At 37.5% G+C, this 26,707-nt stretch overlaps 1 protein-coding gene across 1 annotated transcript in view; it reads left to right on the plus strand.

Annotated features, from left to right (window-relative positions):
• LOC139759459 (protein slit-like) overlaps positions 1–26,707 on the plus strand; it is a 1,061,304-nt gene that overhangs the window by 996,575 nt on the left and 38,022 nt on the right. Inside the window, 12 exon segments of the mRNA XM_071681610.1 lie at positions 689–760; positions 913–984; positions 1,198–1,361; positions 8,703–8,835; positions 10,857–10,928; positions 12,943–13,014; positions 13,290–13,361; positions 18,715–18,786; positions 18,935–19,115; positions 19,276–19,475; positions 25,892–26,031; positions 26,215–26,384. Coding sequence (XP_071537711.1) covers positions 689–760; positions 913–984; positions 1,198–1,361; positions 8,703–8,835; positions 10,857–10,928; positions 12,943–13,014; positions 13,290–13,361; positions 18,715–18,786; positions 18,935–19,115; positions 19,276–19,475; positions 25,892–26,031; positions 26,215–26,384 — 1,420 coding nt within the window.

Below are 26,707 nucleotides of genomic sequence, written 5' to 3' on the forward strand. Positions count from 1 at the left end.
GAGGTTAAGAATTTGAAAATGAAATTGGATTCCATAGGGATCAGACAGCATTTAAGAACCTGAATTGGTACTTGAGCAATATGACATCCATTTCAGAAATTATTCTAATGTATGATTTTATATTCTGGGCTTTTATATTCTTATAAATGTATCAATTGCAAGAGCACATGAAGATATACGAAGAAATACCAAAATGTGTTGTGTCAGTTGATGTAAGAACATGTTAGCACTTACTCATCGTTCTTGCATGGTGATTGTTATGTAAATATTTGTTTCTTATCAGTGAGGGTATTAGTGTTAAAGATTAACACACATTTGTGAATGTATTGTTTGTAATATACTGAATTTCTTTTTTCACGTAAGTGAGGTATCATCAAGAACAGATGACAGCCTCATAGGAAAAAATCCTTCCTTGGCTCCTTGCCCAGATAGTCAGGAGCTAGAAATCCTCCCCTCATGTATTTTGTCCAAAAGAAGGAACAGAGAAAGAACTTGGCTAATTATTCAACTAAAATTAGTTCATGGTTCTTTTAAAAGCATATCAGTAAACTAGTCAGAGGCTAAGAGAATAGTTTGTTTTGGTTCTCAACAAAATTACTGATATTGTATCATTAGAAAGTATAATGAGCCAAAATATTTAATAATATATTATAAAGAGTAATTTAAGGAAACAACCTGTTAATTTCAGAGACCTGTCTGACAATGACTTGTCAGAGCTCAGCAGCCAAATGTTTGAGGGTCTTCCAGAGCTTACAGCACTGTAAGTACTGCCTTCTTTACTTTTTTTTTATTAACTGTTGCTTTGCATTGTCAATGTGTTATATGATGATTGGTTTCTCTTTTTCCCAAGTAACTTTACATACTATTTGTAGAATTACACAACCCTTATGAATTTTTTGTTTTGTGTTACAGTTCACTGGCAGACAATAAGGTGACTTGTATATCACCTGGTGCTTTCAGCCAGCTCCCTGCCTTACATGAGATGTAAGTACCCCCATACTGATAACAGTTGTAGTAGTCATCTGCTTGAGTTAAATTTTGCTTATCATGTTTGAGCCAAGTAAATCATGCATGCATTAATTAAATCAGAGCATAAATAGCTACCATAGATGATATTTTGTGTAAATGCTTTCATAGATAAGTATTGATGGATAACATAGACTGCCATCTCTCTTTTTGTATCTTTCTTTTTATCAGAAATCTTGAAGGCAATCCTCTTCGCTGTAACTGCCACATGGGTTGGCTGGCAGAGTGGCTGCGGTCACAGAGGGCCACCACAGGCATTCCCAAGTGTGAATCTCCCCCTCACCTACGGGATGTACTCATCACTGAAGTTCCAAGTTCTCAGTTTGCATGTGAAGGTAATACTTAGTGGTCTTTATGTTAAGCTTTTATAGATTATGATTCAGTGACTAATTTGTTCCTTGTATTCATGATAGACTGCACAAGTTGACTTTTTATGGATTCTGTAGTTTTTTCATCTTGCTCATAAATGTGAAACACTGCTACTGGTGCTACTTTTCACTGTCTATTTTTGATTTGGACAAATAGGAAGACACAGCCCTGCTTGGCTGATTGGATGCCATTTTAAATCTAATTGAAGAAGTATTTTGAAATGCCTCACAGTCAGTGTGAGGCAAGTTCTAGGCTTCAGCAATGCCCAGAATGTCTTCATATTCTTAAAGCCACACCCATCTCTTGTCAAGGACCTTCTCAATCCAGAAAAGTCATTCATTTCCCAGTTCCTGCATGAAGTGAAGCCTCAGTGCTTCCGAGGCCCCATAAACAGTGTCCTGACATTGTTTGATGATGATAATTTTATGTTTGTTTTGTATAATACTGTTCAGGAAATCCACCATTCTGAGAACACATTTTAAATGATATCATATAGATATCCATTTATAGAATATCAGTGTGAATTGTATGCCTAACATATGTACTTTATTGTAGTTTAGGATAAATATGTGTGCATCTCTGTATATATTTTTATGATTATTTTTTGTGCATTTGAGGAGAGATTACTACACTGATGAGCATCATTACTTAAAATTTCTCTCCTCTTATACAATTTCTTAAACTTTCTAATGCTGCCTGCCTTCACATTTTTTTCTCATTCCATTTATCCATTAATCGCTTATTTCATATACAGTTACTCACATCTTTTTTTTTCTGCTTAACTTCGTGTCCTGTAATTGATTTGCTCTTTTCTGTTTCAAAGAACTACTAACACCATTAGTGTCATATCTTTTGAGGAACATGAAAGATGTATCTCTTTCCATCTTTCCCTTCTGTCTTCCAACATGGACAGGACTGGCACCTGCCTTCTACCTGGTAAGGATAGGGGAGAAAGAATATTACCCTCATAGCTCCAGCATGTTGTAGCAGGTAACTGAAAAAGGGGCAGGAGTGGGATGCTGGGAACCCTTTCCTCTTTGTATATCATTTACTGAAAGTGGGAACAGAATCCAAGCAAGGCGTGCTGGTCCTCTCTGAAGGCTTAGGATGGGATGTCTTAATGTGGTTGGATGTAACCAGAAAGAGAATAAAGGATAGGTTGTATGTTCAAAGAGAAGAACTTAGGTATCCTTGCTCTGAGAAAAGCTAAGCTTAAGGAAAAGGGGAAGGGGGAATAATGGTATAGGAATGTTTGAGGGCTAAGGCAAGGATGAAAGCAAAGGAAAGGGAGCTTTTCTTCTGAAGGAGTAGTTGAGGGAATATGTTAGAAAGTGTAAGGAAGTGAGTTCCATATTGGTGTGGGTGAAAATGAAAGTGGAGTACAAGAGGTGAGTGATTGTCATTGTTATGCATCTGGTTGTAAGAGGAGTGGGAAGTGAAAGGAATGTTTTGGAAACGGTTGAGTATATCAACGATGTTTTTGCAAGGGATCAAGTATTAGTGGTGGGAGATGTGAATGCAAGAGTATGTAACGTGGCTGGCGGGTGCCCTGTTTAAATGGAAATTGTAAACTGCTTGTCATGTTGTGTGCTGAAAAGGACTAGTATTTACAATATCGATTTTAAAAAGTGCATAAATAAGTATACTTGGGTGAGTGTGGTTAGAGGCGAGTGGGCATTTTTAGAGTAAGACTAAGTGAAAGTAAGAAAGCTTGGACATGGAAGCTTTTTTACTGGATACTGAAATAGATTGGGTGAGGAATGACATGAGGTGAGTTTAACAAAAATAGGGGAGTGGGCAAGGAATGGAAATTATTTGGGAAAGCATTGCTTACATTTTTTGGTAAAGTGTGTGACATGAAAAAGATAGGGAAATGGTATGTGGAAGATGGGATATGGGCATTTAACAAAGGATGATGAGTGATGGGATGAGGAAGTTAAGTTGCCAGTGAAGCAGAAGAAAGAGATGTATGGGAGCTAACTGCATGAAAGGAGTGCAAGTGATTTGGAGATTTACATGAGAAACCAGCAGGAAGTAAAGAGGAAGGTTGAGGGGCTGAAAAAAAGGGTAGATGAGAATTAATAAGAAAGTAGTGGCAAAATTCAGGGAAAACAAGATTTTATGAAATGATATTAGTGTGAGGAGAACAAAAGAATCTACCAGTTGTCAGTGAGGAGAGCAGATGGGGAAGTGGTAGCAAGCAAGAAGGAGGTTAAAAGGAAATGGAAAGAGTATTTTGAAAGGTAGTTGAATGCTTTAAATGATAGGATGACATATGTGGGATGTTTAGGATGTGGAGGTATATGGAATGAGAGAGGTGTGGCAAATGGTTTGGTGAAAAAAAAAGAAAGGCGGTAAAAGCCTTATGTAAGATGAAGTGTGGCAAAGTAGCTGAAGTAGAAGGCACTGCATTTAAATTTCTCAAGAAAGGGGGTGACAGTCTTTATTGGTTAGAGAAGATTTTCATCATGCATATTGCTCAAGGTAAAGTGCCTGAGGACAAGCAGAATGCCATATAATGACATTATATAAAGGCAAGGGAGACAAAAGTGGATGCTTGAATCAGTTATAAGTCTGTTGAGTAAATTTAGTGAGTTGTATTGTAGACTGGTGATTGAAAGGGTGGTGACATACACAGAGCATCAGACTGAGGAGGAAAATTATGGCTTTAGGAGTGTCAGAGGATGTTTGGACCAGATATTTGCTTTGATGAATATGTAGCGTTTGGATGACAATAAGACTGATAGAGATACCTTGTGAGAGATACTATGAATCTTATGTGTGGGAGGTAGGTCTTTAGAATCAACAGAAGGTAAGGCATGTGCAAGTAGGAAAGGAAGAGGATGAGCAGTATCAGTTGAAGGCGTATCTGCATCAAGGGTATATGATGTCTCAGTTGCTCGTTGATTGATTTGTTGGTGGGGTAGTGAGGTAGGTAAATGCAAGAGTCTTGAGGAAAGGGGCAAGTCTACAATATGTGAGGGATGGAGCCTAGGGGGATGAAATGCTTGCTGTTTGTGAATGATGTGGCTCTGGTGGGAAACTTAATTGAGAAATTGCAGAAGCTTGTGTCTGAATTTGGGAGAGTTGTATAAGGAGGAAGTTGTGAGTTAATGTGAATAAAACTGAGGTCATGAAGTTTAGCAGGGTAAGACAGAAGGTTGCTTAAATGTAAGATTTTATGGAGAGAGTGTGAAGGAAGTGGTTTTAGATACATGGATATGGACATTGTAGCAGGTGGAACTGTAGGGAGCTGAAGTGAATCATAGGGTGGGTGAGGGGGCAAAGGTCCAGGTTACATTGAAGAGTGTATGGAAAGAGAGGTCACTGTCAGTGAGGCAAAAATGGATTTGTTTAATGTTACTCTTAATGGTGCTGTATGAGTGTGAGTCAGGGCAGTAGATACAAAAGAGGAAGAGGATGGATGTGTTGGAAATTGAGTATGTAAGAATAGTATATGGCAAAAGGAGGATTAATCACATAAGGAATGATAGTGTAAAAAAAAAAAAGCTGTGTTGGTAAGCTGAGTATTAATTAGAGAGCTGAACAGAGTGTGCTGAAATGTTTTGGACATGTAAAAAGGATGAGTGAATAGAGACTAAGTAAATATATTGGCTGGAAGTAGTGGGAACAAGGGGGTTTGGAGAGACAAAAAGGAGAATGAAGAATGGAGTGAAAAATGCTTTGAGTTATTAGGGTCTGTGCATGCAAGAGGGTGAGAGACATGCTCAGAACGGAATAGATTGGACAGGTGGTATACAGGGGGTGATGTGTTGCAGTGGACTGAACCAGGGAACATGAAGTGGTCAGGGGAAACTGCAGGAACATCTGTGGGGCTCGGTTTTGGATAAGGGCTTTGGTGTAAGAGTGGATTTGAGAATATGAGGTAATTCTTTTTCTGTTACTGTTACCTCCTCACTCTGCAGGAAGCAGTGAATAAGCAAAGAGTAAAAGGTGTAAACAGTTTACTAAACATCTTTTTATACATATGTTTAGATATATTTCTAGTATTAACTAGCAGACAGTTTAAATTCATATCATTTCTCCAGATATAGCATTCTGGCAACAGATTGGGTACAACGTCAGACCCAGTACCTTCTCATACACAGATTCATGTAAATTGTGTCCAGTTGATTACATTCATAATGAGGCCTTCTTTCACTATCCTATCTTCATTATTTTGTATTTGCTTGGATTTAACATCATCAGCTAAGTATTAGGCAGCTCTGGAGCTTGTCAAAGTTCCCGTGCAAGTTAATGCAATCCATGTTACCCTATGCTTTTCTCATAACTTTTATATTGTGCAAATATTTTCAGGTATAAATCCCGTTCTTCCAGCATGTCATTTTTATTAATCAAGAATAGCAATGAAGCTAAGACTGAATTCTGTAGCATGCCGCTGATAACCCTTACTCTCTTAGAAAAGGCTTCTTTAACATGTCTCCCGCTCCCTTCTTCCATTCAAGAGCCTTCCCCTTATGCTGTATGATATATATATATATATATATATATATATATATATATATATATATATATATATATATATATATATATTGAATCGCATGTTTACCTAATGGCGTCCTAGCTACGTCTCTTCATTGTATATCAATTGACTGTTATATTTCTCTCTTGTGTCTCCCCAGATGATGTGATTATTACACAAAAGTGCACTTGGAAACTTATTGTGTTTCATTTTCCCCATGGACTCATAGGAATATATATATATATATATATATATATATATATATATATATATATATATATATATATATATATATTTTTTTTTTTTTTTTTTTTATACTTTGTCGCTGTCTCCCGCGTTTGCGAGGTAGCGCAAGGAAACAGACGAAAGAAATGGCCCAACCCCCCCCATACACATGTATATACATACATCCACACACCCAAATATACATACCTACACAGCTTTCCATGGTTTACCCCAGACGCTTCACATGCCTTGATTCAATCCACTGACAGCACGTCAACCTCGGTATACCACATCGCTCCAATTCAGTCTATTCCTTGCCCTCCTTTCACCCTCCTGCATGTTCAGGCCCCGATCACACAAAATCTTTTTCACTCCATCTTTCCACCTCCAATTTGGTCTCCCTCTTCTCCTCGTTCCCTCCACCTCCGACACATATATTCTCTTGGTCAATCTTTCCTCACTCATTCTCTCCCTGTGCCCGAACCATTTCAAAACACCCTCTTCTGCTCTCTCAACCACGCTCCTTTTATTTCCACACATCTCTCTTACCCTTACGTTACTTACTCGATCAAACCACCTCACACCACACATTGTCCTCAAACATCTCATTTCCAGCACATCCATCCTCCTGCGCATAACTCTATCCATAGCCCATGCCTCGCAACCATACAACATTGTTGGAACCACTATTCCTTCAAACATACCCATTTTTGCTTTCCGAGATAATGTTCTCGACTTCCACACATTCTTCAAGGCTCCCAGAATTTTCGCCCCCTCCCCCACCCTATGATCCACTTCCGCTTCCATGATTCCATCCGCTGCCAGATCCACTCCCAGATATCTAAAACACTTCACTTCCTTCAGTTTTTCTCCATTCAAACTCACCTCCCAATTGACTTGACCCTCAACCCTACTGTACCTAATAACCTTGCTCTTATTCACATTTACTCTTAACTTTCTTCTTTCACACACTTTACCAAACTCAGTCACCAGCTTCTGCAGTTTCTCACATGAATCAGCCACCAGCGCTGTATCATCAGCGAACAACAACTGACTCACTTCCCAAGCTCTCTCATCCCCAACAGACTTCATACTTGCCCCTCTTTCCAGGACTCTTGCATTTACCTCCCTAACAACCCCATCCATAAACAAATTAAACAACCATGGAGACATCACACACCCCTGCCGCAAACCTACATTCACTGAGAACCAATCACTTTCCTCTCTTCCTACACGTACACATGCCTTACATCCTCGATAAAAACTTTTCACTGCTTCTAACAACTTGCCTCCCACACCATATATTCTTAATACCTTCCACAGAGCATCTCTATCAACTCTATCATATGCCTTCTCCAGATCCATAAATGCTACATACAAATCCATTTGCTTTTCTAAGTATTTCTCACATACATTCTTCAAAGCAAACACCTGATCCACACATCCTCTACCACTTCTGAAACCGCACTGCTCTTCCCCAATCTGATGCTCTGTACATGCCTTCACCCTCTCAATCAATACCCTCCCATATAGTTTACCAGGAATACCCAACAAACTTATACCTCTGTAATTTGAGCACTCACTCTTATCCCCTTTGCCTTTGTACAATGGCACTATGCACGCATTCCGCCAATCCTCAGGCACCTCACCATGAGTCATACATACATTAAATAACCTTACCAACCAGTCAACAATACAGTCACCCCCTTTTTTAATAAATTCCACTGCAATACCATCCAAACCTGCTGCCTTGCCGGCTTTCATCTTCCGCAAAGCTTTTACTACCTCTTCTCTGTTTACCAAATCATTTTCCCTAACCCTCTCACTTTGCACACCACCTCGACCAAAACACCCTATATCTGCCACTCTGTCATCAGACACATTCAACAAACCTTCAAAATACTCATTCCATCTCCTTCTCACATCACCACTACTTGTTATCACCTCCCCATTTACGCCCTTCACTGAAGTTCCCATTTGCTCCCTTGTCTTACGCACCCTATTTACCTCCTTCCATATATATATATATATGTATTCATGTCTTTGTGTGTCTGCTCCGCACAAATTATATCCTTAAAGCTCATGTATGTTTGTATGTATGCTTGTCCTTCAGAGTAATGTGTCTGTGTGCTTTGAAAATACAGAGCACAAACTGTCTTTTACAGAAACAGTTTATGGTGGATTGTAATGCTATATTTTTAAAATGATATTGAATACCACTATATTTTACTGTACATTAGAATTAGACCTCAGTCCTTTTCTCCACTATACTGTGTTTTTTTCCATCTTTTTTGCTACCCAGAGTCCCAGCTAAGTATGTACCTGTGTATTGTTCTCCTTCTCAAGTTATTGGATATTTAATAGTTCTAGGTATTTCAGTGTATGATTGACATATAGCTTGATACACTATATGATGAATGACAGATATATAAGATATGCTGATTTGTATTGTTGGGTACATTTTGTTGCATTATGTAGTAATTTAATTTGTAAATTGATGTAGCTGCCAATGTTAGATACTATTGTTGCTCATATTGTAATCTGTATACTTTATAATGGATGCCATCCACTTACAAATGTAATATTTTCTCAATTTTAGGAGATGAACCAGGTTGCTTTGGGGTTGAAGAGCGTTGCCCTGCTGAATGTCGATGTGAAGGCACTGTTGTTCGTTGCTCTCGGGCAAGGCTACGACAGATTCCTAGTGGCATACCCTCGCATGCCACAGAACTGTACGTTCTCTTTATCTTTTTTGTGACTAAATATTTTTGCATACACATGGTTCCTTTATCTGCAGTCTGTAAGTTTAAAGCCCTTAGAATGACTAAAACATGCAAAATTACAAGACTTGGCAGGCATAGTACTATTCCTTTACCTAGTAAGATGGCATTGAACATAAAGTAAAATTGTATAGTCTGTATTTTCTTTTTAATTCGCCTTTCCTGTATGAGCAAGGTAGCATCTGGAACAGGTGACTGAGCTTTCAAGGATAAGTCCTCCTTGGCTCCTTTTCCATGTTTTAGAAAGATAATAGAGAAGGGAGAGTTGTCTTCCCCTCCTCTCAATACTTTTAGTTGCCTCTTTACTACACAGGAATTAAGTGGAGATTATTCTTTTCCTTCTCCCAAAGGATATAAGAAGGATTTATGAATGTTTGATTTATTGGTAATGAAAAATACATGAAAGTAAGCGAAAGTAGAATTTCATTAATTTTACTGTGCCTTGAGCCTCATAGTAACAGTTATTTTTTCAGTTGTAGTGATCTTATACTTTCTGCTTCCACCAAAACCCATAAGTATATATAAGCATGAAAGCCAGAATTTCAACAAAATCATCTACTGTTGAATGGGTTGAACAAGTGCAAGTGAAATTGTCAAGGTACACCATGGAAATGTGTGTAGGTTTTGGCTGTGGATGGTAGGTCCTGGTTTCAGTACAGTATACATGGCTAGAGAGTAGATAAATGCAGATGAGGCTGTTGTTTGTTTATTGCCAATGCTACTGTTCTAAGGCCAGAGAGGTAGTCATATGTACACACAACAAAAAGAAACTATTTAGAATATATATGAAGCACTCATTCAGAGAGTGAATTTGAATTTAACACCTTTATTTGTCAGTTGTATACAGACAAATCATTAATTGATAATATGGATAAAGGGCACATGGTTATGGATAGGTCAAAGCAAGTATAGAGCATGTTTTTGTCTTGCTATTCAGTTTGTTTCTTTTTCTTTTGCTTTGATTGGAAAGTTCATTCCTATGCTCTGCATAGAAGATGTATGGTAATGTCATTGACCTGTAAATTATTAGATATAGGTACAGTGCTTGAGGGAATAGTAGTTCCAGCAATATTGTGTGCTTGCATGGCATGGTTTATGCAGAGAATGGTGGATGTGTTGGAAGTGGGGTGTTTGGGGACAGTAAGTGTTGTGAGGTGGTTTGCTCATGTGAGTGATGAGGGGATGGGAGAGGTGTGTGGAAGTAAAGGAGGTATGGTTGGGGGAGCATGGGAGGGTGTGTTGAAATGGTTTGGATGTGTGTAGGGAGTGAGTGTGGAAAGGTTGACAGAGAGGATTTATGTATCAGGTGGAGGGAACGAGGAGAAGCGGGAGACCAAATTGGAGGTAGAAGGATGGAGTGAAAAAGATTTTGAGTGATCGGGGCCTGAATATACAGGAGGGTGAGAGGCTTGCATGGAATAAAGTGAATTGGAACGATATGGTATACCATGGTCAACATGCTGTCAATGGACTGAACTAGGGCATATGAAATGTGTGGGGTAAACCTTGGAAAGGCCTGTGGGGCCTAGATGTGGATAGGGAGCTTTGGTTTTGGTGCATTACACATGACAGCTAGAGATTGAGTGTGAATGAATGTAGCCTTTTTTTTTCTGTCTTCCTGGTGTTACCTCGCTGAAGCAGGGGGTAGCGATGCTGTTTCCTGTGGAGTGGAGTAGCGCCAGGAATGGATGAAGGCAAGCAAGTATGAATATGTTTCTGTGTATATATGTATATGTCTGTGTATGCCTTATGTATTTGTATGTATATGTGTATATCTTGATATTTATATGTATGCATATGGGCATTTATGTATATATGTGTATATAAGAGTGGATGGGCCATTCTTTGTGTTTCTGGCACTACCTTACTGACACAGGAAAAGGAGATCAAGTATGATAAATATGAATAAAAGGTACAGTGCTGTTGTGTTCTGTATTCTTTATTAACACAAGTATCCTTACTCATCCTTACAGGTATCTGGATGTGAATGAAATAACAGAGGTTGATGCAGACAAACTTTCACATTTGACAGCCCTGAATAGACTGTAAGTTTTGTATGAATAAAGTTTGGAATACATTGGTAATGATGAATTTTAGACGGCATCGTCCATTCATTTTCATGCTATTTTCAGTGATGACCTCCCAGCCTTCTGGTTCCACTTCTTTGCTTGCTGGCTAACCCCCCCAAAATATTGTTGCACTATGGCAGTCTCCACCCCCTCAATGAAAACTTCTTTCTGTGACCTATGTTGGGCTTTACAACACAGCTAGGGACTTGCTTTCATGAACAAGATATCATATTATTTTTTTTCATCATTATCAAGAGAATTATGTGTAATGTGTTAACTAGAGGGTTTGAGTATTTTAATGGCAGATGTGATTTTGTAGCAATTTCACATAAAGTAGCCAGACATGGGAGTGAATGTTAAATGCTAGATTTATGTCACTTAGTGAGAAATTGGTTCTTAGAGAAGAAAATGTAACATTAGTATCAGTAGAAACATAAAGGCAAGGATAGAGTGTAATATTTTGAATAGATGGGAAAATGAAGACTGGCAGCTGTGGATGTCATGAGCAGTTAGAGATGTTAAATGAAGAGCTATTAAACAAAAAGACTTAAAGACTTGAGAGAAGCAAACAGACGGTATTTTTTATAGATAGCTGGGTGCAGTGATTTTTTTTTCTTATAGAAAGTAACTGATTTTGTAAAAAAGCAAGAAACTAGCTTATTGCGGTTCTTGAAGAAAATATTTGGAACTGCAGGGGGACTGAGATTGTTGAGGAGACTTTTGCAAAGGCCACCTTGCAAAAGTTGGTACTGATACACTGGTTGGTTGATTGATAAGTAAGGGATTATTTTTCTTGATTTTTTCATCAACTTCTAAACTGCAGGTTACATTATATATATCTACCCCCATGTGTGCAGTTTTTCCCCTAAGCTAAGTTCCTGAATATATATCATGTATTCATAAGAATAAAGATAAGGATGGATAATAGGAAAGTAAAACAATTAGATTGATTATTTACCTTAGTTCTGTATTGTAGAGCTGAAGATGGCATCATGGGTGGATTAACAGAGCTGGTTAGTTGGTTAGAAAGGGAAGAAAGAATACTTTCCACTTATTCCCTGAATATCATTGAAGATAATGGAAACAACATGCATTAAGCCTGCTACTGAAAAAATATGTTGAATCAATGATATCATGGGCCTTTCACATGTAAAATGACACTTGATTTGCTTGGTACTGCATAGGACTGCATCACCACTTTATTAGCTTGTGAACTCATATTAGGAACTTCATGGTTTGTGATGTTTCAGATCACTTTACAGTCTGAAGTGTCAGAATCACAACTAACGCCCAGGGGATTAAGTGTATCATCTCTCATTGTCTTTTTCAAGTACTACTGATGTGCTGCGAAGCTCAGAGTATCTGAAGCACTTCTATCAGTAATGTTGCACAGTTTAATATATTGAAATATACTTGCCTGACCAACATAAACATGAAAATATGTTCTGGTCAAATGAATAGTATCTATTAGAGTTTGATAGGTTCTGAAAGATCATCAGAAATATTTGAAAATGTCCAATAATTCTGCAGAAAATCCTTATGTAGTTTCCCTCTTTGTGGTCTGTCCCACAAGCATAAGAGATTCCCTGGGAATTCTCTGTTCAAGATTCAGCCTGCACCTTTGTTATTTGGTAAGAAGTCAACAGTCTTCTTTCACCTTTTGCAAATGACCAAGGTATTTCCAAACAATTTTTGTTGAATAGATCCACCTTCGACCAGTCAGCAACCAGCAGAGGGCTAATGACATCAACCATCTTGCAACAACTATTTTTTTCTTTTTTTTGACATGGCATGGGTAAAACATATCCCAGTCAAGGCCTTCATGAAAGAAAAACAACATTAAAAGAAAAAGAAAATTAATCAGCTTTCTCAGCACCTGAGGTGTAATGATAACAATGTGTATGATAAATATGTTAAGATGATAAAAGGCCATTACACCAGACAGAAAATATATACCTTGTGTTACCTGAAGAATTTTGCCTTTTAACAGGGACTTGAGTAACAATCAAATTGCAGTGCTACAGAATAACACCTTTGCCAGCCTCCACCAGCTGTCTACACTGTAAGTATCCATTTGTCATGCTTTCACAAACTTGTTGTCTAAACCTTGCATTTCATATGGAATGTAAAAGTCTCTGTAATAATATAAATTTGTCCTGTGAAAATCTTCAAAACTGAAATGATTTTGTGTTTAGAGAAATATTACACACACTACCCATAATGTAAAAACTTTTATCAAAGCCTAACAGATTTGAAAATGAAGTATTTTATGAGCTTTATATTATATGATAATACTGAAATCAGTTCCTTCATGTTTGCTTCATGGTGACAATACAGTATTGTGAGCTACAACAAGCTGCAGTGCATGCAAAGAGATTCTCTGTTTGGACTACGCAAGCTTCGTATTCTGTAAGTTCTTTGTATTTAATTTTTTGTAAGATCTAATTGAAATGTTCTCAATACATGTAGGAAAATCTTTTAATTTTGATGCATATACTCTGTTGTTTTATTATTGTCAGTTATGAATGGCAGAGAATGTTGCACAGTTCTATGGATTTTCCTTCATGATTTCAGATATATTTTTTATCTAAATTAGTTTGCAAAAGGTATTTGGTAAATACTGGTAAAATGATAGAGGTAGGTGGCAGGTTAATGAGTGCTAGAAAAGGAGATCCACCCAAGCATTATAAGTTGTCAGTTTACTCAGGCCTTTGGTTTCTGTGGATTCATTATTTGAAGCTTATGATAATCTCACATATTTAGCAGTACTTTATACTGTATTTTATTTTATGTATTTTATTGTAACAAAACAGAAATAGTGTATTTCTGGGCTTGTATGGAGACTTCATTGGGCCATAGGCCTATTTTAGTTTTGAAAAGGACCATTCCTTCCCCAACAGTTTTCTTTACATTCATTATATAAGATGCAGGGTGAATTTTGAATGATTTTGGGGGGCAAAAAAAGTGTCTCAGATTTTGAAAAATACAGTACTTATTTGTAATTATGTACTTGTACTGTTCGGGGAAGGAGTTTACTCATGGGACCACATCTCTTGATCATTGTGGATTAGTGATTTTGCTGGACTAGCAGTGTTCATTTTAAGGGAGCTTTTTTAAGATTTCACCAAACAAAAAGGTATCACCTTTTGATAGATATAATCTTCGTGCATCTTAGGGAAATAAAATTTATTGACTAAAATTAAAATCATTTATGATTCATTATTCACTTACATATGCTTCATTGTTCTTGCTTCCTGTATGAGCGCTCATGATGTACAGCTATATACATCACAAGTTGTGGATATAGTGGACTGTCTAGGCTGCTGTTTCGTATATGTTAATATAAGTAACATCTGGGACTGGTACATATGGGGTAGCAGAGGTTGATGCCTCCTAATTTTCAGCTGTAGAGGGTTGTACTTCATTTTTCTCAGTTATCATTTTAGACATATCTCATAGCTGAAATTGTTTCATATATATGAATTTTGGTCTCATTCATTTTATCTCACAAAGGGTATTTATTCATACCTTCCTGATTGGTTCTAAAGCTCTGTTGCTATAATCCTGTAATCATCTCATTGAGTAACTGAATCAACCTATCATTTGAAATTTTTTTTGACCATGATAAGCAAAAACCTCCCTTACTGTATTCATTGGTGTTCCCCTTCCCCTTGTTCCTGCCACCCTTAACACAGTCTTTGTCATTCTCTCTTCTCTTATTTTCTTCATATGACCAAACCACTTAAGCATGGCCCTCTCAGTCAGAATATGCTTACTACCACATCCCTCTTTGACTCTATCATTTCTAAGTCTTTCAGGCTGCATTCCATTTCAAGTATATCCACCCACTTCCTCACATCTATACAACAATACTGGGACTACTTTACTTTTGGACATGCTTAACTTTGCTCTTACAAACACTGACCTTTTCTTCCTTATGCTCTTGAATACCCCTCAGGGCCATAAATCCCTTTTCCACTGTGTGGCTCATGATTTATGTGTGTCATCCTTATCTTACACTTTCTCCAGATCCATACTATATTGTCTCTGCAGATAAAGCTTTCATTCATCTGGTTTTATTTGAGAAACAAATCCTATCACTCACTTTTGTTAGGGATATTATATATTTGGCAGCATAGTACACTCTTAGATGTTTAGATGTTATTTAGCATGACTTGCCATCTCATTTACCCCATGGTATTAAGAGTGAAGGGATGCAACATTTCTTTGCAATCCTTGTACTTAGTGATATTTTCACCATTATCTTTTGCTGTGATGATAATTGGCTATTGGTCCTAAGTAGTTGTCCCAGGAAGAAAAGTCCCACATTTTAGCATGGAAGCATTAAAAGTGAGATTTCAAAGTTTTGGTAGATAAAGGAGGTAGCAATTATGTGACAGTTTTCCCTTAAATATTCATCTGAATAAGAGGGTCTGTACTCCAATAAATATTCATCTGAATAAGAGGGTCTGTACTCCAATAACCTTGTTCATCTTCATGTAAAAGTGGCATAAACACATAATGCAAGAAGCACATTCAGTTCACTAACATATTTTTTCATGTACCATATTATGAGATTCCAACAAGCTCCACTCTCTTACATTATGTCATTATGTATGGTACTGTTTGTTTCACTTAAGATTTTATCCATTGTTTGGAACAAAGAAAAATCAGATCAGTCATTTGCATTACAGTTATACATAACTGAACATATTGCTTTGATTTCTATAATTGTGGCCTCAAAATCAAAAAAATTTAATAACGTAATTTTGAACCCAATGCTTTTGCACATTACTTCATTCATTTAGAGTGAGGTACTTGTCTCCTCATCCTTGCTATTGTAATTAGACTAATTATTTATTTCAAATATTTAAAGCCATTATTGTGTTCATTATACCAGTTTATAGTTCCTCTTCACTGCTGTCAAGATCAATTCTTTTAAGTTATGATATCTTCCATAATTGTCCTGTGTCTCTGATAGTTTAGATCTAATGAGTCAGTAAATATTATGCCGTGCAGGCAGTTTCATATGGATAATATAATTCTTGAGTAAACAGAATCCTTGGTAACACTGCCCATGGGCATTTATTTGAAATAATAGTGATGTCTGGCTACTTTCCATGCCCTGTAGCACATTCATCCATTTAAAACTTAGGCATCAAAGCCATCAAATACAAGAAATAGATATGTATCATGGTCTTTCAGTCCCCAACATGTAGATTTACAACAGTGTCTACAAATGGTTAAGATAGTATTACAACTTGAGAATTCTTGTATCACCACCATAAGTGACAGGGAGGGCAAGGAACAAGCGATTGGTTGGTGTCTTCAACTTTACCTTCCTTTCTCTTCACCAACATTACCAATACTTTTATTTTCATCCTCACTCATCAGATTGGTTGATCAACCTTTGGAGTATTATTTTAGGTTAACATAGATATGGTGGATTTCATATCATTGAGAGAGAGTTTTTACACAACATTAGAGATGTTTCCACAAAAAAATTATTTTTTTCTTATGTGTTTGTACTTAAATGGAATGTTGATTTGCACAGTATATTAATGTTCACATCGCCTCAACAAGTGGGAGATAAGGCAAGAAATGAGCAAGCAAATGGTTAATGATGTTAACTCGGATTGATTCCTCTACATGAACACCACTAAAACTTTCACTTTCATTTTAACTCATGGGACTGGTTGATTATTTAGTATTCATTTCCTTTAATGACAGAATACATAAAGTGGGTATTGTAAGTTTCTTTTATCAGTCATTACGTATTTTATAATGGTGGCAGAGCAAAATGATTAAAGATATGTATTTCACTAGTGAAATAGAATAGATTCCTTTAATACTCACTAGAAGGTATGACTAGTAAACAGAAGCATATTTTGCTGTTTTACAAGATGGTTGGGTTTGCCTTGGTCATATATAGTGTATCAAGCCTTCCAAAGTAAGCACATCCACATCAGTATGAAGTTAGAGTGTAAAAAAAGTTGCCAGTTCACATGGGAATAGTGGTACAGTAGTTAAAGCCATCGCTTATGTTAGATTTTAGGTGCATAGTTGGTTTGATGAGGTGCAGATTCTTTTACCTTTTTGGTAAGTTTTCATGATGTCTGTTGCATCTTGATAGAGCATTATTCATTTATGATAAACTAAGTTGAGAAGATTATTCCTTTATGGTAAACTAAGTTGTTTTAGTAATAGTCAAAAGATAAAGATTATATAGGGAAAACCTTTTGTCAGAAACAACTCCCCTTGGTAACTTGTGTTTCAATGGCTACAGTAATGATGGATCACTTGAACAATAGATCTCCAGGAACTAAGCCCATCGCTAAGTAGGGACCTAGGTACACTAATTTCACATACCTTGCATCAGTCATAGTTTCCATCAGTTGCAAAACATATATAGGGCTGATGGTAGAGTAAAATACATATATCTCGGTCACAAATATGTGATAAGAGAGAAACTTGGGGAAAAGGGATGCAGAAGTGAAGTGTGGCGAGGTATGGCGACTGATAACAAGCCTGTTTGTGGATGATACGGTATTTTTTGCTGAGAATGAAGAGAAGTTACAGCAGGTTGTGTTTTATGAAGCCTGTAAGCATAGGAAATTGAAGATAAGTGTGCATAGAATTTAAGTAATGGTGTTTGAAAGGAAACAGAGTGAAAGTATAGATTTTGCAAAGCCCTATAGAGTGAGAGAAGGAAGTGTATTGAACTGTATCATTGATATGGAGAAATAAGACTGGAAGAAGTGACTGAATTTAAGTATCTGGGAGCTTCTTGAGTAATTTTGTTGATCTGGAAGGAGAGATAAGGGAGAGAGCAGTACAAGGTAGAAGAGTCATTTGTTCTCTTATTAGGATAATGAAGGGTTGAGGTGTATGGAAATGAAGAAAAAATTAAAGGACATCATAATCCTTCCAACCATGACCTGTGCTGCTAAAACATGGACATGGAATGAGTCACAGAGCTCAGATATTCAGATTTTGGAAATGAGTTTCTTGAGAGAAGCATTTGGTATGACTAGGTGGAATGAAGAAAGTAATGAAGGGGTGTCTGAGAGGTTTGGTACAGCAGGGTATGCAAAGGGAATGAATTATGGATTAGTAGAGTGGGTGAAAACAATACTTTGAGGTGGTTTGGGCATTTAGAAATAATGCAGTGCAGAAACTTTAAAAGGAAAGTTTATGATCATATGGTTAAAGGGGTTGATGTGAGAGGAAGACCACCTATGACATGGGGAAGTAGAGTAGAAGAGTACTGGAGGGAGAAAAATGGTGGGAGAATGCATGAAGTAGAGTGGAAGAGTACCAGAGGGAAGAAATGGTGGAAGAATGCATGAAGTAGACTGGAGGATGAGAAATGTTGGAAGAATGCGTGGTATTGTATATGTGAGGATGGCTTGTAAGGACAGGGATGAATGGAGACTCTTACCATGGCCATCCCTGTAATGGAAGTTCCTGGAGAGAATGGGCATCAAAGATGTAGGTAGATAGATAGACTGCTGTGTGCATCCTTGATAGCACACTGTTCAGTTAAGCCCATTTTTGATAATCCATGAACTCACAGGCTTCCTAATTACATTTTGCTCTGTAGAGGATTACCCTTATTCTGCTCATGATCCTGTACCATGACCTATTGCAACCAGCCCGTTAGTGGTATACATTATGTTTTGTGAAAAAAGATATGAATTTGTTGTTTTGACACTTCTAACAATATTGATTTATTATATGCATCCTTCTGCCCTCCCACTAGCTCTCTTCATGGAAATGATATCTCGATGATTCCGGATGGTGCATTCCGTGATCTTGTCTTCATCACACACATGTAAGTATACTTTTCTTCATTAAAAAGGATCCATTTCCCACAAACTGAGATTCCTGGTAATATTGAGTAAGTTCACTAATGTGTTTTTTCACATGATTTTAAACAAGTATTAAAGTGTTCCTGTCTCACTCATAGTTATTGATTGCAGAGCAATGGGGGCAAATCCACTTTATTGTGACTGTTCTCTAGCATGGTTCTCAGAATGGGTAAAAGGGGATTTTGTGGAACCTGGTATTGCAAGATGTGCTGAACCACCATCCATGAGGGACAAACTTGTGCTCACTACTCCAAGTCAGGCTTTTAAGTGTCTGTCAAGGGTTCCTGATGAGGTTAGTTAAAAGGATAATGAAATGTGTTAACATGAATATTACACATTTTGAGTGATAACTGTGTTCACCTCCAACATCCCTGCAATTTTGTTTCATGAAGATTTTTGAGATACTCGGATTTTGTGTAACACTTTACTTAAGCTTCTGGTTTCACCTTCAGGTGCTAGCTAAGTGTGACCTGTGCTATACTCATCCTTGTGAGAATGGAGCTACCTGTCGCCCCCTTGCTAACCGCAGCTATGAGTGTATTTGTGCACCAGCATACTATGGGCCAAACTGCCAGTACAAGATTGATGCATGTTATGGGAATCCATGTAGGAACCATGGTACTTGCAAGATTCTAGAAGCTGGTCGATTCAGGTGGGCTGTTTATTGTAAAGAGAACTTTTCACTTAACCCTTCAGTGGGTTGGTGTTCTGCTAGGTATACACATTTTAGATTTTTTGAAATTATTAAGTCAGAGTGTCTTGCCTGCTGAAGGATTTTGGAGTGGTGAAAGTTCTAATGCTTATTTCAGTGATATGATTCTTTTCTTCCTTTGATTTATCATGTTTTTGGAACTTTCCTGTTTCCTAATCTTGCACATACATGCACAGGTCCCCATGGTATAGTGTTTAGCATTATTGACCATGAGTCAGCACAGGCCAGCAGAGGGCCAAACCCACGATTTTGAACTCTTGGGCATAAGAGTCTATTTACACCCATCCCAAGTGTTCATCATTCCCTTAGGGCTGGTTGATAAATGAATACTTGGAATAGGTTAGGGACTGTGTGTGTGTGCATACATACATGGTGAAGTAAAGGCATGGTACATATATTCAAGGTTAAGAGTCTTGGTAACATGAGTGTAAAACTCTTTCTGTAGCACCCACTTAGTTATAACACAGACTGTTTTTAATGCAGGGAAGACCTCAGTGGACTCCATGTTGATATTATAGATTTTCAGAAATTTAGAGAATCTACTCTGCAGCAAGCATATTGTATGCAAGTAAGAGGAGGGAGTAAAGTGTGTATGGGCCCTTGAATGATGTATCATTTTGATTTAAGTCTGATTCGGTCAGTTTTTGGAAAGTTGGGAAAATTGGGAGTTGAAAAAGCTCAGATTTAGATCGAATGCTCACAATGTTGCCAATCTCATTGACAAAATTTTGAAAGTCCACAATACTTAAATGCTATTAATATAGTAAATAGTATGAGTGACTGACATGGGAAGAGTGAACAAATGTGCCTTGGAATTAGTATATAAAAGTACAACTGAGAGTAAAGATGGATGGGTATTCAAATATTACTTGGATACATCATATGAATATATGAACAAGTATACTGTTGTTCTTTTCCATTTTGATGGAGCAAATTAAGGACTTTAGAAATGGAGTGTAATATGGGGATACACCAGAACCAAGCAATTTTGACAAGGTCCTCACAAGAAAGAAACATAAAGAAGTCAAGCAGTTAACATCAGTGATCAGAGTGTAGCAAGGCTATTTGAAATAGTTAAGAACCAAGATTAGAAGTTAACATTGTCAGAGATTGAAGTTCAGAAGTTTAAGGATCAAGTTAAAGACCGAGAAAGTTGTCACAAGATAAAAACAGAACTTGGTAAACTCAGAAATATATGAACAAAAATTCAGTTAAATGAGGGGATTGAAAAGATACATAATCAGAGGAAAAAAGGTGAATTCATTATGTAGCAGATAAGGTATGATGAATCTTTTCAAGATGTCATAGAGCCCAATTAGCTAGTGGGAAGAAATGAAATGTACAGAATTTGTTGTCAGTAGTGGGGAAGTAGGTGTGACTGTGGCAGCTGATCAACAAAATAAGGGCATGAAGAATGATTTATTGGAACAAGTATGTATATGTACATGTGTATATATGAATATATCTGTGTATGTATATGTATGTGTACATGGAAATGTATAGGTATGTATATATGCGTGTGTGGGCGTTTATGTACATGCATGTGTACGTGGGTGGGTTGGGCCATTCATTCTTCTGTTTCCTTGTGCTACCTTGCTAACGCGAGAGACAGCTACTAAGTATGATAAATGAATAAGACCTGGGACTAAACTAACTGAGATAGATAGGAAAGTGAGTGAGGTTGTAGAAAGATTAATATTTGCTTTTAGAAATGGAATGATCAAAGAATTTAATGGCATTGTTGATGAAAAGGTTATGAAAGTGCAGTTCACCTTCATTGGTGTTAACAGGTATATAGTGCAAGCCCTGAGAGGTGACAAAGATATTGTCTTGCTTTTATAAAAAGTATCCTGGTGAGAGACAAGCTTTATCTGACATGTTTTTCTTGTTTAGAAGTTTTTCCTGATTGTTTATATTTTGACTATTGACTTGAAAACATCATAAATCATCTTTGAGTGACCTTAATGGTCCTAGCAAACCTATAGCAGAGTCAGAAGTGGAGACTGGGGTGGATTTGGACTCTTTAAGAGGTGAATGTATTTGCAGATGATGCGAAGGTCACAATGGAAGTGAAAAGCGAGGAATATTGCATCAGCTAACAAGGCAACCTAAGTAGACTCTAAAGTTGGTCTGAAACTTGATTGATAAAATTCAATCCGAGTAACTGTAAAGCATTGAGGATGGGACAAAATGAAAGATGGACTGAATACAATTGTTACCTAGCTGGAAATAGGCTTCAGGATTCTGTGTGTGAGAGCAACTTGGGAGTAGACATCACTCACATCTCACCTTAGTCCCATACAAGAAAACTTTCTGTTGGCAGATATCAGAATAGTTTTCAAGCATATGGATAAGAAAATAGTTATCAAGCTATTTATATCCTACATACGACCAAAACTAGATTATCCTTCTCAAGTTTAGGCACCACACCTAAAGAAGCACAAAGAACTCAATAAAGAATGTCCAGAGTTGAGCAACAAGGATGGTACCATAATTAAGAGAGCTATGCTACAGAGAAAAGCTGGAGGCTTTAATTTTACCCACCTTGTAAGAGACAAGATTGAATGGTGACCATATCATAACCTTTAAGCTTTTAAAAGAGAATGAGGGAGGGGACCGTTCTTTGAGAGATGTGGAGATAGAGCAACCAGAGGGCATAACATGAAATCAAGTAAGAAAAGTGTAAATAATGATGTAAAGAATTATTTACTTGGTATAGTAGTAGTGGATGAATGGAATAGATTGACTGAAGACTTGGTTGATGCAGACAGCATATATGAATTCAAGAGGTTGTATGATAGATGAGTGTTCAAGAGATGGGGCCCCATAGGTGTAAAACTCACTCCCCATACTACCCTAATAGGTAATTACTGTTAATACAGGTAGTGCCCTTAAAATCTTAAAGAACTCTCCTGCAACAGGCCCTAACAACATATCAAACTTTTAGCAAAAACATGTTAGCTCAGTTGCAGTACAAGCACTAATAGATATCTTCTATCACTCAAGGTTACGCAAAATCCAAAACAACTAGAAACTTCTCAATCAAATACCAATCCTGAAATCCTCCAGACCACCCAGTGACCCTTCATCCTGCCACCTTATGTCATTTTTGTTTTCAGTACCTAAACATTGTGAAAAAGGTGAACTACAACAAATCGAGCAAAATATCCCTCTCTCACCAACACAACATTGCTCAAGACCCAACCACTCCCCCATGCTACACACTGACCTCACACAACACATCTAAGATGGCTCCAGATAACCACAACTCCTGTTCCAAGCAATATTAGTGGGAGTAGACTTCAGCAAAACATTTAATGCCCTCCCCAACTCATCCTGGTACTAAAGATACTTAAAATCACCCTCCACAACACTGACAGAAAGTGATTGGCCACTCTGCAATCCTTAAATTATACATGTAGTTCTTTCTCCAACCAGCTCCAGAAAACCACAGTATGTATTGAAAGAGTATGCCTCTAAACTTGCACCTGTGCTTGCTAATCTGTTCCGTTTCTGCTTAAAAACTAGAGCTTTTCCCTCATGGAAGCATGCATTAGTACATTCCATCCCTAAGAAGGGTGGCCATTCAAACCTCTCGAACTATTGTTCTGTTGCTTTGACATCCACCATTTCCAAAGTCTTTGAATCCCTCCTCAGCTCCCTAATCCTTTGACATCTTGAATTTCACAGTCTTCTCTCAGATCATCATTGTCCACCAGTGATATTCTTTCCTATCTTACTTATGTCTGGTCATCATCCCTGAAAGGTTTTGTGGAGGTCTGTGTAGTTGCCCTTGACACATCCAAAGATTTTAATGGTGTGGCTCGGGGTCTCATCTCTAAGTTCCCCTCTTTTGTCTTCCCTCCCTCACTTTGCTCCCTCTTATCTAATTTCCTCTTTGGCCAATCTATTTATGCAGTTGCTGATAAATCAGCCTCCCCACTTTTTCCATCACAGTAGTATCCCTCAATGCTCTGTCATGTCCAATGCATTTTTTTTCCTTTTTATCTACGATTTCCTCTCCCACAAATAACCAAATGCTTCATATGCTGAAGATTCAGCACTACATAACTCCACATCCTTCATCTGCTCCTTCTTTTCTAACATGACCTGCATCTTGTATCAATGCAACTTCCTCAGTAAACTCAGACTTGGACTGAATATTTCTGTGGGGTGGACAAAATCTGATTAAGTTAAACACCTCCAAGACCCAGTTTCTACCCATCTCTGTCGAAAATTCCTCACAACTCTTCTCTTTCCTTTAATGGTTCTGTGATATCACCTCATGATTTGATGAACATACATGGTATAACTGTAACATCCACCCTTTCTTGGAAACCCCACATTACAAAAATAGCTAAGCCTGCCCCTAAGAGACTGGGAGTCTTGTGTAGATGTCAAAATATCATTTCTTCTGAACATGTACTTCATTTATATAAAGGATTGATCTGTCCCTGTGTGGAGTACTGCTCTCACATCTAGCATGGTTCTAACTCTGCATCCTTACTTGACAGGGTTGAATCAAAAGCAGTCTTACTTATAAACTCTCCCAGGCTTACTTCAGAGCTGGACCACTTGCCCTATGTTGAATATTGGCTCGCTTTCCCTCTTCTGTAGGTATTGCTTTGGTTTTTGCTTCCAAGAGATGACTTCTTGTATGCCCTCACCCTTTAGTAGACCATGCAGTACTCAGCAAGCTGCTACATCACATGCCTGTTGACAACTTAAGGGTGGGCCATTTAGATCATTTTTTTTCCGTACACCTCGAAGCTTTGGAACTGTCTGCTCTCTCATGTCTTTCCCAATACCTATAACCTGGCACATTTTAAAAGGGAAGCTTTTCACTTCCTCCAATATTCATAGACGCCTTCTCTTGTCTCCTCTTTTTCCGTCTCTTCTTTTTCCATATCTCTCTGTATTTCATTTAAGGCCCAGTCTTGATGTGGATTTTTGTCTGTGACTGAAGCCTACAGTAGACAAAAATATCAGTCTGCTCAGCATCATCAGTTCCTACATACAAATGGTGTAAGATTGAGAATGTCCAAGGCCAAAACCTCCCAGATTCAGTTGAGTGTTGTGAATCTGCCTATCTATCTGTATATATCTATGATGCATATTCCATCAGGGAACTCCCATCAAGGGGGTGGCCGCGGCTAGAGGCTCTGCTTACTCCTGTCTTTACATTCCTCCCACACATACACCACTCAATGTATTCTTCCCCCATTTTTCTCCCTCATAGTACTTTTCCATTCATATTTCTCCATGGCTGATATTAAAGATTAGTTATTATGTACAGTTGTCAGTTTTTAGATTTAGGATATTAGCTATATTTCTCATTGAATTTAGATGTGAGTAATTCAATTTGTATATGATACTATAGCGTATTGTATTGTGTATTGTCATTATCAGAATTCCCTTCGTAGTAGGTAAATATAAGAACCATGGGAAAATAGCAAAGTAATTTTTCTTGGGTTACTTTTGAAAGACCCTTCTCATTATATCTGTAGATATTTGTTATCACACAATTGATATTAATGTATTATAATTTGATATATGATATTTTCTTTAGATAATGATTTTAGTTGCATATTACATTAGTGAATTTATGCTCCATATATGCTTTCATATATTTTTGCATTCTTCAGTCCCTTTTAGATTCCTGAGAATTTTAGTGCCAGATCTAGAAACTGTACCTCTTTTTGATATTGGAAAAGTAATAGAAAATGTCGGATTGATAATTTCATACTTTGGTGGTTTACTGACAGTTTTCAGGATACCTCCCCCAAAAAGAATAATTTTACAGCAAAAAAGGTAAATACCAGTGCCACTAGATATACAGCCCTCTGAAACCACTCTCCATAGACGAACACAATTCACACTCCCATCAAAACTGTAGATATCCTCCATCCTTACAAATACTACAGACACGGATTTAACACATCCGAAGACCCTTCATGTCTACAGTGCATTTACATAAACACTTACTACTCAGTTGCCTCACATTCTCTCCACTTAGACTTACATACAACATCACTGCTCTTTATAACCTGTGGTCCTGCCTAGTGGACGTGGCCAACTTCATGAGTGCTGCAGGAAAAGAAAAAGAAAAAATTCCATTTTTTGCATGGTAATGATGCTTCAATGGAAACTCACATTAGCCAGTCTAGAGATACATAGCTTCTTGTATACAGGTACATTTGTAACTCAGAATTTTTAGGGTTTATTTATCAAGTTAGTATTTGTATGACAAAGATTTAGTGCAATGTCACATCAAAGTGTTTCATTGCTTTTAATATTGTAAGATATATGTCTTTATCACCACATATGTAATAAAGAGTTTTCTTCATGTCTTGTAGCTGTCACTGCCCTCCTGGGTTTGAAGGTGATCGATGTGAGGTGAACATAGATGACTGTGCAGGCAACAAGTGTGAAAACAATTCTACATGTATTGACCTTGTGGAGGAATATAAGTGCCAATGTCACCCAGGTTTCACAGGTAGATTTCAGTACTCCATTGTATATGTATTATTCATATTTCTCCAAATGTACTCATAGTATTAGATATTTGTACAATCCTGTTTTACCAAAAAATATTTCTTATAAGATGTTTTTAATTAGCTTTGTTATTCTGACTTTTTTTTCTTGTCATTGCCTGAAATACTTTGTTCTTTCCCCTCAGGTGATTACTGTGAACGTAAGATACCCTTCTGCAGCAAAGAATTTAATCCCTGTAAGAATGACGCCACTTGTATAGACCACTCCACCCACTATGAGTGTCAGTGCTCTCGTGGATTTACTGGTGAAAATTGTACTGAGAATATTGATGATTGTGCAAACCATTTGTGCCAGGTATTAGATAGTTTAATTTTTACTATATACTCTAGTCTTTATCTGTCTGTCTATAGCTCTATGTGTCTGTCTATCTACATATTTATCCCTGATGCCCATTACTTTTGGGAATTCCTATCAAGGGATTGGCCACAGCAAAGAAGTTTCCACTTATCCCTGTCTTTATATGCCTCTTTCTTGATAAATTCAACTGCAATACCACATACCAGCTACAGTAAACCCTTATTATTCAGAGACCATATGTGTACATTTCATTTCTGATGCATCCGCCCTTTTCTGCACATACTCATCTATAGCCCATGCATCGCATCCATACAGTGTTG

This window comes from Panulirus ornatus, chromosome 33 (genome assembly GCF_036320965.1).
Source record: "Panulirus ornatus isolate Po-2019 chromosome 33, ASM3632096v1, whole genome shotgun sequence".
Taxonomy (NCBI): Eukaryota; Metazoa; Arthropoda; class Malacostraca; order Decapoda; family Palinuridae; genus Panulirus; species Panulirus ornatus.